Source organism: Bos indicus x Bos taurus, chromosome 16 (genome assembly GCF_003369695.1).
Source record: "Bos indicus x Bos taurus breed Angus x Brahman F1 hybrid chromosome 16, Bos_hybrid_MaternalHap_v2.0, whole genome shotgun sequence".
NCBI classification, from domain to species: domain Eukaryota; kingdom Metazoa; phylum Chordata; class Mammalia; order Artiodactyla; family Bovidae; genus Bos; species Bos indicus x Bos taurus.
The window spans coordinates 6,611,854-6,629,921 of NC_040091.1; the positions used below are offsets into that span (position 1 = coordinate 6,611,854).

An 18,068-nucleotide genomic window follows, 5' to 3' on the forward strand; every position below is an offset into this window, starting at 1 on the left:
TTTTTTTAATTAATTAAAAAATGTTTAGGGAAAGCATTATTTAAATTAATAATCTTGCAGATAGCCATTTGGAGCAAAATTCACAAGTGTTTTTTTTTTTTTTTCCTCCCCTAGCTGGCATTTGAGATGAACAGTTTCTGACATACGATGTCATACTGCCAAGGAAAACACTGATCATGTTGTTTAACTTCTGTTCCCTGACCGGGCCTCCTGTAGGGGAAGCATGAAATCCTAACCACTAGACCAACAGGGAATTCTCTAACCTCTCTGTTTTATAAAAGACTGTGCTATGTCCAAGTGTATTTCATTAAGTGTCTTATTAACAATTCAAATTCGTGATTAGCAGAGAGGGAGCAGCACTTATGCCTCTGTCCGGGAGTCCTGTGCTCCTTCTATTGCACACCTTTCTCAGTAGGGATGCTATAGAACTTTGGATGGGCTATTCGTTTTTGTGCTGGAGTTATCCTTTGCACTTCAGGATTTGTAACATCAGCAGACCCAGTCCACTAAGTCCCAGTAGCATCCTCTAGTTATTTCAACATTCAAACAAGTCCTTACATACAGGTTTCCAACAATTCCCAGTCAATTACCAGTGATGTTGCTCACTGAGATGGAACTAATGCAATGCCGTGCTGCCACAAATTGAGCAGTGGGTTTCTTAAGTTTGAGTTAACCTGAGGGATAAGGTTTAGACGGCAGTAAATAACTTTAATATATGGGTAAGCACTTAAGAAATGTTGCTTTGAGATTTTAAAATATCAATGAAATCTACTTTTAAGGAATGAAAAATAACCATTGGGTTTTTTATTTCTTAAAAATTTTGTATGTAAATAATCCAATTATATTTATTACAGATGAAGATCACAGAGGATGACCTATGGATTAGGACTTATGCCAGACTTTATCAGAAGTTATGTTCCTCTACTGGAGATGTTCCCATTGGTATTTACAGGACGGAATCTCAAAAGCTTACTACATCTGAGGTTTGGAAATATCCACATATTCCTATCTTAATGTTTAATGTGATTGAAAACTATGATTCCTAAACCTAGAAACTTATTTCTGAAATATTGGCCATTAAATTATGTCAGGAATTTCATAAAGTATTTTTGGCAAAAGTGATATTCTAGAGTTTGGACTCTGAATGCTTTTTGTAGGTTTTCAGGAAGTAAATTAATTCTAAATAACCTTTTGACACATAAGAAAAGTTCTCAGGGCAAGCAATCTAGTTTGTAATATAATCTTAAACTCCAGTATATTAGCATTTGGAAAGAAGGAAACAGAGATAAGTTAGGGAGCATGAAACTCACATTTTTTCAAACTCTAGGTTGAGAACTACTTTGGAGACAAGGAAAAAACCCCAGGAGCAGTGCCAGACCCTGGCTCAATAATCATAATAGCAAACTAGAGCCTATTAAAAATGGAACAAAATTTACAGTGCCTGCATATGACTGAAAACATATCTATATTTTAATTTGGCCACACTGTGTGATTATAAATTATGGTTTATATTCTTGAAATATTTATCTTCTTCAGATACCTCAAAGTTATTCAAAATTTTGTTTAATCATTTCTTTCTTTGGTCTTATGTGAAACAGAACCTCAACTATGAGACTTAGATTAATTGCATGCATTTTAATAGTCATGTAATCATTACATCAGCTTGTGATTAAAATCAATGAATCTGTGTGTGGAAAAGAACTTTATAGGAAGCATAAGGATAATGGAGTAGATTTTTATTTTCTTGTTACAATTTATAGTTTGACATTTAAGTAAGTGATATTGAGGCCAGAAGAAAATAGTTCCGTTTTTCTGAGATGTTCTTTGCTGATTTCACTGCAACTTCAGAGGTGCTAAAAGATGTTTTATTGCCATTTCTGCAGCTGAATCTGAGTTTAATCTGAGGTTTTCATTGGCTGTGGTCCCCGTGGTTCACACCACAAAGAGCAGGACCAAACTGGAGAAAATCAGGAATGACTGATGGGAAAAGCATACCAGACAGTTAAATATGTAAGACAGCTTGGCAGATATGCCTAAAAGTTTAAGAATATTGCATCCAAAAAATATTATTAGATTAACGGTTAAGAGAAAAAAAGTGCTTTCACACCTAAGCAATTAACCATGTCTTACTCAAGCTTGATAAAGACAAAGATTTCCACATAGCAGAGTATTATTCCTGTTTTTATCTTGTAATATGGATTTTGTAAACTTGAAAACAGTTAATTCTTCCATTGGTCAAGTTCATATCCATGTTTGTCATTTTGTATTATTAAGAGACTTTGTTGTATGCTGTTCACAGTGTAGATAGGGAAAAGATAATTGAATATTCGTACTGTCATCAAGGAGCATTTAACACTACATCTCAGTCAGTTCTTCCCATCACAAATCAGCAAAATATTTATAAATCCTCAAACCTCCAGCTTATATTAAAAGCACACATCCTTGGAAAAAATAAAAGAATGCTAAGTTACATGAAGATAATATCTGCTGTCTTCCTATACTGAGTTCAGTTCATCTTTTGGAACACAAATTTTTGTTTAAATTTTATATACTATCTATTACAGAAAAAAAGAGGCAATTTAAATATTACAATAAACTTCAAGTACTTTTACAGTAAAATATATTAGTAAGGGCAAGAAATTAATGTTACTTTACATCTAAAATGACCTGACTGCTATAGTTGAAAAGGAATTCTAGTTTTATTTTTCTGGCAAATAAGGCAAAAATAAAACTGTTGAGTTATATAATAATTGTAGTTTGATACACAAAAAGATGTAAGTTCATCTATAGAAAGATTTCTTTTTCCTGATCATTGTTAACAGAGTGAGTATATGTTTCCTTATATGAGATTTAATATTTAGAGATATTTAAGAGATAGATAACATGATGAACATTATCTCACTTTATAGTTTTGCAAGATGCTAAAGTACCAAAAAAGGTGGTACTCAATAAAATCTCATTTTATAAAATCAGACTCTTTCGTGTCTGACTCTTTGCGACCCATGGACTGTAGCCCACCAGGCTCCTCTGTCCGTGAGATCTTCCAGGCCACAATACTGGAGTGGGTAGCCATTCCCTTCTCCAGGGGATCTTCCCAATCCAGGGATCGAATCCGGGTCTCCTGCATTGCAGGCAGATTCTTTGCCATTTTAACCACCAGGGAAGCCTCCAAATTACATTAATATAAATATTTTAGTAAGGCTTAAGATAAAAAAAAGTTTTGAAACTGGAGCTGCTCATTCTCTACCATTTTCTCATCAGTGTTATTCCATTGTGCCAAGTGTTAAGAATCTGGAGACAAACAGTTCCAACAAGCCTATATTCATATATTTTTAATGTGTTTCTTAATATTTGTAACAATAGTGACAATCCTAAATAGTGGGTTAGACTTGAATTACAACAAAAATTATAACTGAAAATTTCACTTCTGCCTTTTGAAGGATGAAGATCATGTTATTCTGTAGAACTGAAGAACAAGATAACATGATTTTTATAACCCCTAAATGTTTAGGGCTTATATATTGACTGGGCAGATCAATTTTTAACCTTTATAACATATTTGAAAACTCAAAATATTTCTATACATTTACTTGAATGTATATGTAGGGGTGAAAAATAATCTTATTATAGTATCTAAAATTTTAAAAAACAGTACAACTATTAATACCAATAATGATTATTGAATATCAATAATGATGTCAGTTTCATCTCATGAATATAATCCTTTATATCTTATCAATTTTTTTAAATTTTCTATTAACACCACATTAACTTTTCATCAAATCATAGAAAGATGATTTTAGATAAAAACCTAACAACAACTTTTTGGCAAGTTTTTTAAATATTAGCTTATTCTTTACATAATTTTATTCAAAAGTGCTATGATAAGTAATCAAACACATAATTAGATGATAAATGTTATGTGGTATCTGTCGTACATTGTCCTGTTGCTGATTGTTTTGTGTATGTACTGTTTAGTTATTGTTTAAACTGTAATTTGTGTGTTTCTTTTCCCTCCCTTTGTGTCAGTGTCGAGAAATAGCATCACAAGTAAGTATTTTGTTTGTCTCCCTTTCTTCAAATGGTCTAATATAATGAGTCATTGAAAACAATATTAAAGGTTAAACTCAGTAGTTCAGATTTTAAAAGAAAACAAGCCGAAATGGTTTAATATGTTCTCTTCAAGTTAGTGTATCTATATTTCCCTAATATGATTGCAAATTAATATTACCTATTTGTCTTAAATTATGTTTATGTATTGATCCAATCGCACATTTTACTGCGTGGTATCATTACCAGCTAATCACTTACTGGATGCAGATTATCTGTCCTCAAGGGACGTGCCACCTTCTGTGCAGTCAGCTAGGACTGAAAAGGAATGGAGCTCTTGACATAAAAACATACCTTTAGTTTGCTTCTTAAGGTATCCTGGACCCCCTAGGAACAGTTATGGGAACAATAGGACCTGAGATGGATTCCTTCTTATACATTTATATTCCTGAAACCTCGATTTCTCTTTATGTGATTTGCATTTTTTATTTTATTTTCCACTTTCTTCATGTAGATCATGTTAAATAATTGCCATTATGGCCTTAGTACTTAACACAAACTCCCAAACATTAATAGAATTAAAGAAACTATTACACATATAAGTATTTTCAACTTTAAAAATTGCATTTTGAATGTCAAAGCAGTGGTACAATTCAGCCTACTGTGGAATAATATCACAAGTATAAAACTTTTGTGTCAAAATTACCAACCAAAAATATGAGTCTTATTTTTGAGCTTGTTGGAGTTCTGTATTATCATAATTCCAGAAATTTTGACAGAATGACTGGTATTTTCTCTACAATTTGAAACCATGCAATAAATGCAAATGTTTATTAAATTATTCTGAGCATTCTACATTAGTTATTTAAGGTTTAATAAGCTCTGGCTCTATTATATTCTTAAATATTCTAATTTTTTTTCTATATATTGATTCCTTCGGAATTTACAAGATATGTACTAAAGAAGCTTCTCTTTGGGCTGTAAGAATGTTTTAGCTGCTTTCTGACATTTTTCACATGATGGTACATAGACAGTGGTAACATTTGTTTATCATGAAGTTGCTCAGCAGTTCCAGCCACCATGGCTGCCTGCAGGTGATGCAAATTTAAATTCTAGTTTAATGCAGAATACAGTGCTGGCAAAGACAAGGTTTGGGAAGCTTATCTTAGAGTTTTTATGGTTTACTTATTAAAGTATCTTTTGTAATGCTTTGAAAAGTTACTAATGAGTTTAAGCATATATTTCTAAAATTTTTCATTTGTACCAGTGTTTGACTTGACCTGATTGACAAGTTTTCATTTTATTTATAATGCACTGGCAGACATTATTTCAGGAAGTATTTTAGGAATGTGTCACAAGCCAAACTGGTTCACTTTTCCTCTCTTAAAGGTATTTCTCAAGTGTGAATCCAGACCTGGTCCACAGTGGTAGAAACACTAGTTAGTGGTCACACCATGTCCCTAAAAGGAGTTTGCATTTGGCTAAAAATTGTATAGCTTCATGTTTGAAAGTGGAGTTAATTTTTTGAATGTAGATTTTTGGCTCTGTTGTAGTTTTCCATGTCGATTCATATGTTCCGCACTTTTAATTCAGACGTCAAGCTTTACTATCTCCTCTTTTCTCTAACTTACCATTATAGATTCAGAAAGTCAAAGGTTTGGCTCATTTCCGAATTTTTGTAGCCAATTGGAAGTTGACTTGTAACTTTCTTCCTGTAATTGCTTTCTTTCTTATAGTTACTATTCTAGGTCTTAAAGTCCTCCAGTTATTTCCCTATCTATGTAAACTTAGCTTCTTCCCTCTAATTTGCTGAGTTTTCCAATATAACTATCTCCTCAAAATCCTTTTATGAAGAAAAAGCTCTAACTGTACTTTAGATATTAAAATATATTTATCCTTGTAATTCTATTTTTTTTCTTCCACAATTCTGTTCTTTCAATTTTTTTTTGTTCTCTCTCTCAACCCTCAAATATGTTCAGATTTCCTCAAACCTCAAAAAACATTCACCTCTTATTCTATTTTTCTTATTTCATTCTTGTTGTTAAACTCTCAGAAGCATTCAAATATGACGTCCATTCTATTTCTTATCCATGTCTCTTAGTTTTTCCTTACTCTTTGATCGAGTCTGTTCTTACTAAAAATCTCTTTTAGCCAAAATGACTGGCATTTTATTTTAGCTGTAATTTGTTTAAACATTGTAGAAGCTTTAACTGGGTTCATTGTCTCTTACATGTCAAAATTCTCTTGTCAGTTTTCATTTTATGAATAACTCTTATTTATCCTGGTTTATTTCTTTTCCTCCTCTTTGTTCTGTTCAGTTTCTGCCTATAACAACTCATTTTATTAAAAAAATATTTTAAGTCTTTATTGAATTTGTTACAATATTGCTTCCATTTTATGTTTTTTTTTTTGGCCCCAAGGCATGTGAGATCTTAGCTCCCGGACCAAGAATCGAATCCACATCCCCCGCATTGGAAGATGAAATCTCAACCTCTGGACCACCTAGGAAGTCCCAATACCAACTCATTTTAGATGCTGATACTGTGATCTTCGATCTGAAAGTTTGCCTCTAATTTCCTGTCCTGAGATTGGCTCTATAACTCAGGACCTCAAGGAGAGGCAGGGATTTACCTCCTATCCTAGGATGTGCCTTTATCTTTGAATTCCAGGATGTACACCATGATTTAAGTGTGGCCTATGCTTCATTGCAGATTGCCCCCTCCAAGAGTGTTAATCTTGATCTCTGCCCAATGCTGAACGCTTTTTTATTTAATCCACACAGCAAGGTAACATGGCTGATGATTTTACTCCCATTTGTAAATGAGCAGAGGCTGAGACACTTGATAAAATAAAAGCTTAAGAAGCAGCAGGCCTATATTTGAACTTAATCAAATTCTGACACCAGAGCCTCTTTTTTTTTTTTTTTTTTTTATCATTAGATTTCACTGAAGGAGCCTCTGCCAATTTCTGGTCACTTCTCTCTTTTCCACTACCTGCTTTGAGATCCAAAGTGCTTTGTTTGAGACTCAACATGGGAACCGACATTTGAAACCCAAACCAGGCATTTGTCAAAACTATGTGTATAGTCTTTCCTCTTTTTCTGCACATGACCTTGGAGAACTCATTGAATCTTTAGGTTTCAGTGATTACTCTGAGGTTGATGGAAGGCACATTTGTGTTTTATGAGCTTGGTGTTCTAATTCCTAAACATGAAGAACAAACTCATTATCTGCCAGATCCTCCCCGCCTTATCTCCCAGAATTAGACATTTCCTTAGCCTAGGTGTTTGGAATGAGTCAGCAAACATCCAAGAAAGATTTCTCAGAAAGCGGATGTGAGCTTTTCATGCCTATTCTTGGATTTAATGACTTATTGGTGGATATACTGTATCGGAATTCTCTTCCTTCAAGATCTTGCATAATACATACAGATAAATGATTATTTTCTTTGCATGATGTATATATAGTGGACTTTTTAAATTATTTTTTATTGAAGGATAATTGCTTTACAGAATTTTACTGTTTTCTGTCAAACCTCAACATGAATCAGCCATAGGTATACATATATCCCCTCCCTTTTGAAATTCCCTCCCATCTCCCACCCCATCCCACACCATCCTACCCCTATAGGTTGATACAGAGCCCCTGTTTAGGTTTCCTGAGCCATAGAAAATTCCCGTTGGCTATCTATTTTACATGTGTTAATGTAAGTTTCCATACTAATGTTACTCTTTCCATACATCTCATCCTCTCCTCCCCTCTCCCCATGTCCATGAGTCTGTTTTCTGTGTCTGTTTCTCCATTGTTGCCCTGTAAATAAATTCTTCAGTACCGTTTTTTAGATTCTGTATATATATGTTAGAATATAGTGTTGGTGGGAATGTAAATTGGTAAAGCTGCTATGGAAGACATTATGGAGATTCCTCAACAAACTAGGAATAAAACCACCATGTGACCCAGCAGTCCCACTCCTAGGCCTATACCCTGAGGAAAGCGAAATTGAAAGAGACACATGTATCCCATTGTTCATTGCAACACTATTTACAATAGCTAGAACATGGAAGCAACCTAGATGCCCATCAACAGATGAATGGATAAAGAAGTTGTGGTATATATACACAATGGAATATTACTCAGCCATAAAAATGAATGCATTTGAGTCAGTTCTAATTAGGTGGATGAACCTAGAACCTATTATATATAGTGGATTCTTGATGTCTGCCATACCAAGTCATTTTCTTGTTGCTGGATTTTAGACTCTTCTGTATTTTACCCATTATTTACATTCTTTCTGTCTCTGTTCCTAGAAGAATCAGTTATCCAATTATTTTTCCTGACCAAATAAGCACTGGACTTGGGACCACATGATCTATGTTTAAAGTTGGCTCCTGCTTTTACTAGCTGTGTGTGAACTTGGGCTGTTCTCCACATGTAGCAAAGTGGAAATTAAGTCAGAAATTTATTATCACTTCATTAATTAGAAAAAATCAGAAATGTGTTAACTGAATTGTTCATAGTTAATGGCAAGTACTTCTACATGGCATGGTACATAGACTAACATAGATCTTTTTCCATCATTTTTTACTGCTGCATTATTTTTTAGTGGATGACACTGCTTCAGAAAATGTTTGTGTCAATATACTTAAATTTATAAATAAAATAATAGTAAGTATTCCAGTGATCTGGATAAATGCCTTATAATATTTTTAAATGTAGATATATTCACTAACTTGAAATGTATTTTAATTCATACACATACATACACCATGAGTCTGAGCTAATCTATAATTTTCTTTCACTTTTCTCTTATAAAATTTTACTCTTGAATACTTTTATTTATTTTATTATTCCTTTTTCTAATATTTCCTAGCTCTACTAATTCTTGTCTTGTTTATTTTCAACCCTACGAAAGCATTTCTTACTTTCATTACTTACTTTAACTTAAGCATCTCACTATACAGATGGCTAACAAACACTTGAAAAGATGCTCAACATTGCTTATTATTAGAGAAATGCAGATCTAAACTACAATGAGATATCACCTCACAGGAGTCAGGATGGCCATCCTCCAAGTCTACAAACAATAAATGCTGGAGAGGGTGTGGAGAAAAGGGAACACTGTTGCACTGTTGGTGGGAATGTAAATTGATAAAGTCACTATGGAAGACGATATGGAGATTCCTTAAAAAACTAGGAATAAAACCACCATATGACCCACAAATCCCACTCCTAGGCATAAATCCTGAGGAAACCAAAACTGAAAAAGACACATGTATCCCATTGTTCATTACAGCACTATTTACAATAGCTAAAACATGGAAGCAACCTAGATGTCCATCAAAAGATGAATGGATAAAGAAGTTGTGGTACATATACACAATGGAATATTACTCAGTCATAAAAGGGATGCATGTCAGTCAATTCTGATGAGGTAGATGAACCTAGAACCTATTATACAGAGTGAAGTGAGTCAGAAAGAGAAAGATAAATGTCATATTCTAATGCATATATACAGAATCTAAAAAAAATGGTACTGAAGAATTTATTTACAGGGCAACAATGGAGAAATAGACATAGAGAATAGAATTATGGACATGGGGAGAGAGGAGGAGAGGGTAAGATGTATGGAGAGAGTAGCATGGAAACTTACATTACCATATGTAAAATAGATAGCCAACGGGAATTTGCTGTATGGCTCAGGAAACTCAAACAGGGGCTCTGTATCAATCTAGAGAGGTGGGATGGGAGGGCAATGGGAGGGAGGTTCAAAAAGGAGGGGATATATGTATACCTTTGGCTGATTCATGGTTAGTGACAGAAAACAACAAAATTCCGTAAAACAATTATCCTTCAATTAAAAAAAAAAAAAAAAAAAGAGTCACACTGGCACACCTAGTAGCAAGAAGCTATTTAAATGCATCCAGTCTGCCTGATTTAACTACACAGCCCTGGCTTTCTGCTCACTTAGTGCCTTAAACTGCATGGACATCATTCTTTCACTTTGCCCTGCCACAAGAAATAAATTAAGCCTTTACTCACAGCTTCTTGGTGGATGACTGCTGGAGTTTATGAAATCAGAACTGAATATAAAATTATAAGGTTGATCTGAGTCATTCCAGTTTTCATAAGGGAGTGATAATTTCTAAGCTTTAATATACTTGGATCAATAATACCATTTTATATATATTCTTTACATAAGAATGGAGCTTCCCTGGTGGCTCAGAGGTTAAAGCGTCTGCCGGCAATGCAGGAGACCAGGGTTCAATCCCTGGGTAGGGAAGATTCCTCTGGAGAAGGAAATGGCAACCCACCCCAGTATTCTTGCCTGGAGAATCCCATGGATGGAGGAGCCTGGTGGGCTACAGTCCATGGGGTCGCAACGAGTCAGACACAACTGAGCGACTTCACTGTGCATATCCATTGAGGCTTAACTTAGCTGCAGTGCCCTATGGATACTTCTCCTTATGACTCTGTGTATCAGCATCTTTGTTATTGCGGAGGTACAGGCAGCAGCAGCAGAAGCATTTTGTAGGGCCCCAGAGAGCTGTTTTCAAGAGTGCAGATTTCAGCATGGCAACTACTCTTCTTCCACACAGGTAACCACATAATCTACCTCTGTGGTACCCAGAGTATCAGCATTTTCCCCTAACACTCTTTGCAATGCAGTTTGATGCCTGCTGTAAACACACAACCAATGGTCACGGGATAAGGATTGTTCACTGAACTTAGTGCCAGTCATGCCCTTTACTGGAATCTAGACATGCAATTCAATATGAAACACACAGAGAAGTCTGAGACCTGTGACACAGAGCCCCAGCTCCATCCTCTTGTCCTTAAATGCCAAAGATAGAAGCTTCTAACTTAAATTGGTGAAACCCAGACAGAAGCATGAGAGGACTGAACAAATGCAACTTAAAACTGTGCAGCTCAAAGCAAACACTTGACAGTAGGCAGTGATACAACTCAGCAAGCATGCTTATCAGCAGGTGGTACAACCAGTTGTCAAGTCAGACCCAAATAAAATGAGTCTCTGTATGGCCCCCATGGGCTGAATACCCTGTTTGCTGTGCCTGTTGCTACAGCTCCGAGTCCTTTATGACTCCCCAAGCTGCAACTTTAAGTGTTTACTGAGCCCACATCGATAAATTCTGCCTGATCCAACTTAATCTTCCATTCTTATCCCAAACCCTTAATATCCACACATTCTCTTCAGACTTTGGTCTGTAAAAATTTAAAAACTGAAGTAGTTCTTTTAGAATGTAACTTCCTAAACATGTAATGAAAAGTAAAATGAGTAACATATATGCTGCCTAGTGTCTGCATATTTATGAATCACTTTATGAGGCTCCTAGGAATATAACACAACCCACTGCAGTACTCTTGCCTGGAAAATCCCATGGACGGAAGGGCCTGGTGGGCTGCAGTCTATGGGGTTGCTAGGAGTCGGACACGACTGAGCGATTTCACTTTGACTTATTCACTATCATGCATTGGAGAAGGAGATGACAACCCACTCCAGTGTTCTTGCCTGGAGAATCCCAGGGACGGGGAAGCCTGGTAGGCTGCCGTCTATGGGGTCGCACAGAGTCAGACATGACTGAAGTGACTTAGCAGCAACCAAAATAAAGTCAAAATTATTTCTCAGTTTGCTTTTATGAAACAAGGAGAGTTATTTAGATTAATGAATTTAAAAGCATTAATTTATAGTATTTTAATAATCTATGATTAATTTAAATATCAATTAAATAGCATTTAGGCTAATAATAAAATTAATTAATTCATGTATTAAGGGAAGACATCTACCATGTAGTTAGTAATTGCATGATAATAGTATTCAAGATCCTAAACAGAGAAGAAAAAAGTAAGATTTTCTGGGCTTAAAGCACTAGGAGAGGCATCAGTTCAGTTCATTCACATAGTCGTAACCAACTCTTTGCGACCCCATGGACTGCAGCATGCCAGGCCTCCCTGTCCATCACCAACTCCCGGAGTTCACTCAGACTCACGTCCATCAAGTGGTGATGCCATCCAGCCATCTCATCCTCTGTCATCCCCTTCTCCTTCCACCTTCAATCTTTCCCAGCATCAGGGTTTTTTCCAAGGAGTCAGTTCTTCGCATCAGGTGGCCAAAGTATTGGAGTTTCAGCTTCAACATAGATCCTTCCAATCAACACCCAGGACTGATCTCCTTTAGAATGGACTGGTTTGAACTCCTTGCAGTCCCAGGGACTCTGGAAAGTCTTATCCAACACCACAGTTCAAAAGCATCAATTCTTCGGCGCTCAGCTTTCTTTATAGTCCAACTCTGACATCCATATATGACTATGGAAATACCATAGCCTTGACTAGATGTGTTGGGGGCCAGAGTGAGGTACTCCGCCCGTGACAAAGGTCATGAGGAAGGAGGCTCGACATACGCAAAGGCGGGATCGAGCCTCAGGAGTCCCCCTGGAACTCCTCGAGCATCTACCCCCATAACCAGAGCCTGCCTACTTTACTACTTTGTGCTCTCACCTACACCTCTGACTTTACGGGGGGCTGTCCCCCACCACCTCTTTCGGAGAAGGAGTTAACCTAGAGCTCCAGTCAATAAAAACTCTTGGGTGTGACAAGAGTGTTTTAACCTACAAACTCCTCTGAAGGTTCTCTAGCCTGCCTGACAGGCTCGTCCAGCCACATGTGATTGCTCACAGCCTCCCAACCGTGAGAGGCACGAGATGCTTTAAACCTTCTAAAAACAGGTTCCTTAGAGAAGTTAGAAAACTATTAGTATAAGTATAATGGGCTAATTAGAAATTGTGTTGGTGAAGGGTTTTTCATTTGTTGAGCCAATGTTTGTTGCTAAGTCTCCATATCCCCTGCCCTTACACACATTAATGAATATATAGAATTAACCTTTGATATTAATCACGTTAGACCTTAGGCTAAGTAAATTCTTTCCTTAACTAAAACCCACTACACCGTCACCCTGTAGGAATGTAACTTTATTTGGGTGGCGTCTGTTTTGAGACTAATCAGCCCTGGAGAAATAAGTGTCCTGACTGACTGACCGCTGTCACAAGGAGAGGGTCGTAAATTGTCAGCAGGCCCCCCTGGCCAGAAGATGATGTAACACCCCTAAGACCTCTGTATACATTTGTGTGAAGCCCCTGACTTTAATAAAAGTCAGGACTGCTGACCCCGCGTGACTTTTGCATAACATCTCAGTGTATAAAAGTAGACCATGGAAAATAAAGAATTGGGATCAGTTTCTCGAAATACTGGTCTCCCCATGTCGCTCTCTCTCCCACTCTGGCTGAGTCTCCATCTGGAGCGCGGAACCCACCATGCTTACTAATTATGCCTGGGCTTCTAAGATCCGACCGGGGAGGCCTCAGTGTCTCCTCTCCTTCGGGAGAACGGAAGGACGCCTGTGGCCTACGTAAGTGGTGCAAGCTTCTTGTCTTGAAGTTTTATTGGTCTCCCGCATAAACCAAGCCACTCAGCCTCTTTTTTCCACTGAATTTTCCTACTGAGCTATCCTTATTCTATTACTCTTTATATCTTTAATTAATATCTAATTGAAGCTATTGTATCCTGATCTTCGCCTACGCCGTCTCTCCTTCGAATACCCTGGATCAGCCGGGGCTGGTCCCCGGCATAGATGGACTTTTGTTGGCAAAGGAATGTCTCTGCTTTTGAATATGCTGACTATGTTGGTCATAACGTTCCTTCCAAGGAGTAAGTGTCTTTTAATTTCATGGCTGCAATCACCATCTGAAGTGATTTTGGAGCCCCCCAAAATAAAGTCTGTCACTGTTTCCATTGTTTCCCCATCTATTTCCCATGAAGTGTGGGACCAGATGCCATGATCTTAGTTTTCTGAATGTTGAGCTTTAAGCCAACTTTTTCACTCTCCTCTTTCATTTTCATCAAGAGACTTTTTAGTTCTTCTTCACTTTCTGCTATAAGGGTGGTGTCATCTGCACATCTGAGGTTATTGATATTTCTCCCGGCAAACTTGATTCCAGCTTGTGCTTCTTCCAGCCCAGCGTTTCTCATGATGTACTCTGCATATAAGTTAAATAAGCAGGGTGACAATATACAGCCTTGACGAACTCCTTTTCCTATTTGGAACCAGTCTGTTGTTCCATGTCCAGTTCTAACTCTTGCTTCCTGACCTGCATGCAAATTTCTCAATAGGCAGGTCAGGTGGTCTGGTATTCCCATCTCTTTCAGAATTTCCACAGTTTATTGTGATCCACACAGTCAAAGGCTTTGGCATAGTCAATAAAGCAGAAATAGATGTTTTTCTGGAACTCTCTTGCTTTTTTGATGATCCAGCAGATGTTGGCAAGTTGATCTCTGGTTCCTTTGCCTTTTCTAAAACCGGCTTGAACATCTGGAAGTTCACGGTTCACATATTGCTGAAGCCTGGCTTGGAGAATTTTGAGTATTACTTTACTAGCATGTGAGATGAGTGCAATTGTGCAGTAGTTTGAGTATTCTTTGGCATTGCCTTTCTTTGGGATTGGAATGAAAACTGACCTTTTCCAGTCCTGTGGCCACTGCTGAGTTGTCCAAATTTGCTGGCATATTGAGTGCAGCACTTTCACAGCATCATCTTTCAGGATTTAAAATAGCTCAACTGGAATTCCATCACCTCCACTAGCTTTGTTCGTGGTGATGCTTTCTAAGGCTCACTTCACTTCACATTCCAGGATACCTGGCTCTAGGTGAGTGATCACACCATCATGATTATCTGGGTCTTGAAGATCTTTTTTGTACAGTTCTTCTGTGTATTCTTGCCATCTCTTCTTAATATCTTCTGCTTCTGTTAGGTCCATACCATTTCTGTCCTTTATCGAGCCCATCTTTGCATGAAATGTTCCTTTGGTATCTCTAATTTTCTTGAAGAGAACTCTAGTCTTTCCCATTCTGTTGTTTTCCTCTATTTCTCTGCACTGATCGCTGAGGAAGGCTTTCTTATCTCTTCTTGCTATTCTTTGGAATTCTGCATTCAGATGCTTATATCTTTCCTTTTCTCCTTTGCTTTTGCTTCTCTTCTTTTCACAACTATTTGTAAGGCCTCCCCAGACAGCCATTTTGCTTTTCTGCATTTCTTTTCCATGGGGATGATCTTGATCCCTGTCTCCTGTACAATGTCACAAACCTCCATCCATAGTTCATCAGGCACTCTATCTATCAGATCTAGTCCCTGAAATATATTTCTCACTTCTACTGTATAAATCTCAACACATATAAATTTGGTATACTTTTTATTATATCCTACTGGAAGGAGAAGAGAAAGGGATGTAAATTTCAAGCGTAGAAATAATTATCTCTGTGTTGTGAATTTAGATTTCTTACATTTAGTCCCCAAATCCTTCTGACTCCATTTTTCTTTGGTTAAACTGAAATATGAAAAGAGACGTTACTTTTATTGAAATGATGATAAAAATGCCTTGTGAGTCCTATGGGTTTTTATGTAAATCATGATATTCTTTCCTTTGGGGGAATTCAAAACAGCGGTGAATAGGGGACCCAGTATTATTTAGCTCATATATGTTTGATATAATTCCTGGTACACATTACTAAGAAAAGCATTCACAAAGATAAAAAGTGTTTTATCCTTTACTTGGAAAATAAGCTAATCTTCAACTTCTTCCCCAAAATATTTATTAACTTCTGGTTCTGTGACTTGACTTGTCAGTGCCATTATATAAGCATACTATCTTGAGTATTTGATCTGACAAAATTACTGTTTCCACATATTTATGGGAAATAAAACTATTACATGGAGTTATGACTAGAAAGAGTACTTCAGATAAATTTTAGATTCTGATTCACAAATCTGTGCAAGCCAAGTATCTAAATGTGAGTGAACTAACATTTTCATTTTTGCTATAAAGTCCACATAAACTGAAACTCCTGAACATAGAATGATATTCTTTGCTGATGGTGGATATTACCTACAGTTTTATATATTTTACTTTCAGAGAAGAGGATTTTCAGTATATTATCAACCAGATAAGACTAGAGTAAGTTAAGACTTATAAGGGCATCCATTGTTGCAAAACCACAGTATTAGAATTTTTAATACTTCCAACCTAAGTTCTATAGCTAAAAGGAGGTTTCTATTTTGAATGAAATATTATGTTATTCCAATGGGATTCATGTATACATGCTAGTATATATAAAATAGATAATAATAACCAACAAGGGCCTTCTGTATAGCATAGAGAACTCTACTCAGTATCTTATAATAGCTGTAAGGGGAAAGACTCTGAAAATTATATATAAATAATACATGTGTAATTTGTTTAACCTTCATAGCTTCATAAGAGATTATTTCTTTTGTAAATAGAATTATACATATATATATAGCTAATACATATATATAACTGAATCATTGTACTGTACACCTGAAACTAACACATTGTAAATCAATTATAGTCTTTAGCTAAAAAAAAATAATAAATCAGTCTTAAAAAGAGAAAAGTAGTCTAATTATGCAGCAATGAAGGTTTAACAAATCATTTTCATACCACTCTCTACAGTACTATTTTGAAACAAATATGAACAAATATTTGCATTTTTTATTGAATTTAAGTGTGAGACAATTTCGATTTCATAGCTTGCCACTAGAAATTGTGTGTAGGGCATTGACTAAGCCTCCATAACTCATATTCACTTAAAGGATCTTATTGGATCTGCCTTCTGACCTTACTTAAACTGGTAATTTAAATTATATTACTTTGGAAGCCAGCAACACATGCATGTTGTAGCTCAAACTTCCATCCACAGATGGCAAACACAGCAGGTTTGTGAACACGGCTCTTGTGCACAATAAAATGCAGGAAGTTTCCTTTTGCATGTGCATGCTTATAAAATAGGGCTTTCTGGTTTGAATCATGGTTCATTTCATATGACTTCCTGGTATGAAAAGCAACAATTCTGAAACAAGAAACTTTTGTTTATCTTAGTATTAAGGAAAGAGTGTGGTAGGGTCCAGCTGCTCACCACTCAGAAGCGAATAAACAGCCCAGATAGGTGTGAAAGGAAAGTTTCAGTTCAGTTCAGTAGCTCAGTCATGTCCGACTCTTTGCGACCCCATGAATCGCAGCACGCCAGGCCTCCCTGTCCATCACCAACTCCCGGAGTTCACTCAGACTCACGTCCATCAAGTCAGTGATGCCATCCAGCCATCTCATCCTCTGTCGTCCCCTTCTCCTCCTGCCCCCAATCCCTCCCAGCATCAGAGTCTTTTCCAATGAGTCAACTCTTTGCATGAGGTGGCCAAAGTACTGGAGTTTCAGCTTTAGCATCATTCCTTCCAAAGAAATCCCAGGGCTGATCTTCAGAATGGACTGGTTGGATCTCCTTGCAGTCCAAGGGACTCTCAAGAGTCTTCTCCAACACCACAGTTCAAAAGCATCAATTCTTCGGCGCTCAGCTTTCTTCACAGTCCAACTCTCACATCCATACATGACCACTGGAAAAACCATAGCCTTGACAAGACAGACCTTTGTTAGCAAAGTAATGTCTCTGTTTTTGAATATGCTATCTAGGTTGGTCATAACTTTCCTTCCAAGGAGTAAGCATCTTTTAATTTCATGGCTGCAGTCACCATCTGCAGTGATTTTGGAGCCCAAGAAAAATAAAGTCTGACCCTGTTTCCACTGTTTCCCCATCTATTTCCTATGAAGTGGTGGGACCCAATGCCATGATATTCATTTTCTGAATGTTGAGTTTTAAGCCAACTTTTTCACTCTGTTTGCTTTATTTCAAATGCCAGCAACTGAAGAGAGGAGGGTGGTGGACGTCTGTCCAAAGGCCAACTTACCCTCTCCCCCTGACACTGGCAACCAGTGGGGATACAGATTTTTTCCACAGAAGGAGGGGTGACATTCAGAAACAGCACAGTCAGCTCTGATAGTCATCTTCAAATTGATGAGCATCATCTTGATTGTTAGATACAGTTAATTAGATTAACTGTAACGTTAGATACAGTTAATCTTCAGTTCCAGTGGCCATTTG

General features: G+C 36.9%; 1 protein-coding gene across 11 annotated transcripts in view; it reads left to right on the top strand.

Annotated features, from left to right (window-relative positions):
• Positions 1-18,068, top strand: part of KCNT2 (potassium sodium-activated channel subfamily T member 2) — a 433,505-nt gene that overhangs the window by 387,046 nt on the left and 28,391 nt on the right. For 6 of the 11 annotated variants that reach the window (XM_027564397.1, XM_027564402.1, XM_027564403.1 and 3 more), the window contains 2 exons: positions 855-983; positions 4,030-4,050. In XM_027564397.1, the coding sequence (XP_027420198.1) occupies positions 855-983; positions 4,030-4,050 (150 nt within the window). Of the gene's footprint in view, positions 1-854; positions 984-4,029; positions 4,051-6,470; positions 6,920-18,068 lie in introns of those variants that run through there. The other 5 variants (XM_027564399.1, XM_027564401.1, XM_027564404.1 and 2 more) reach the window with 3 other exon arrangements.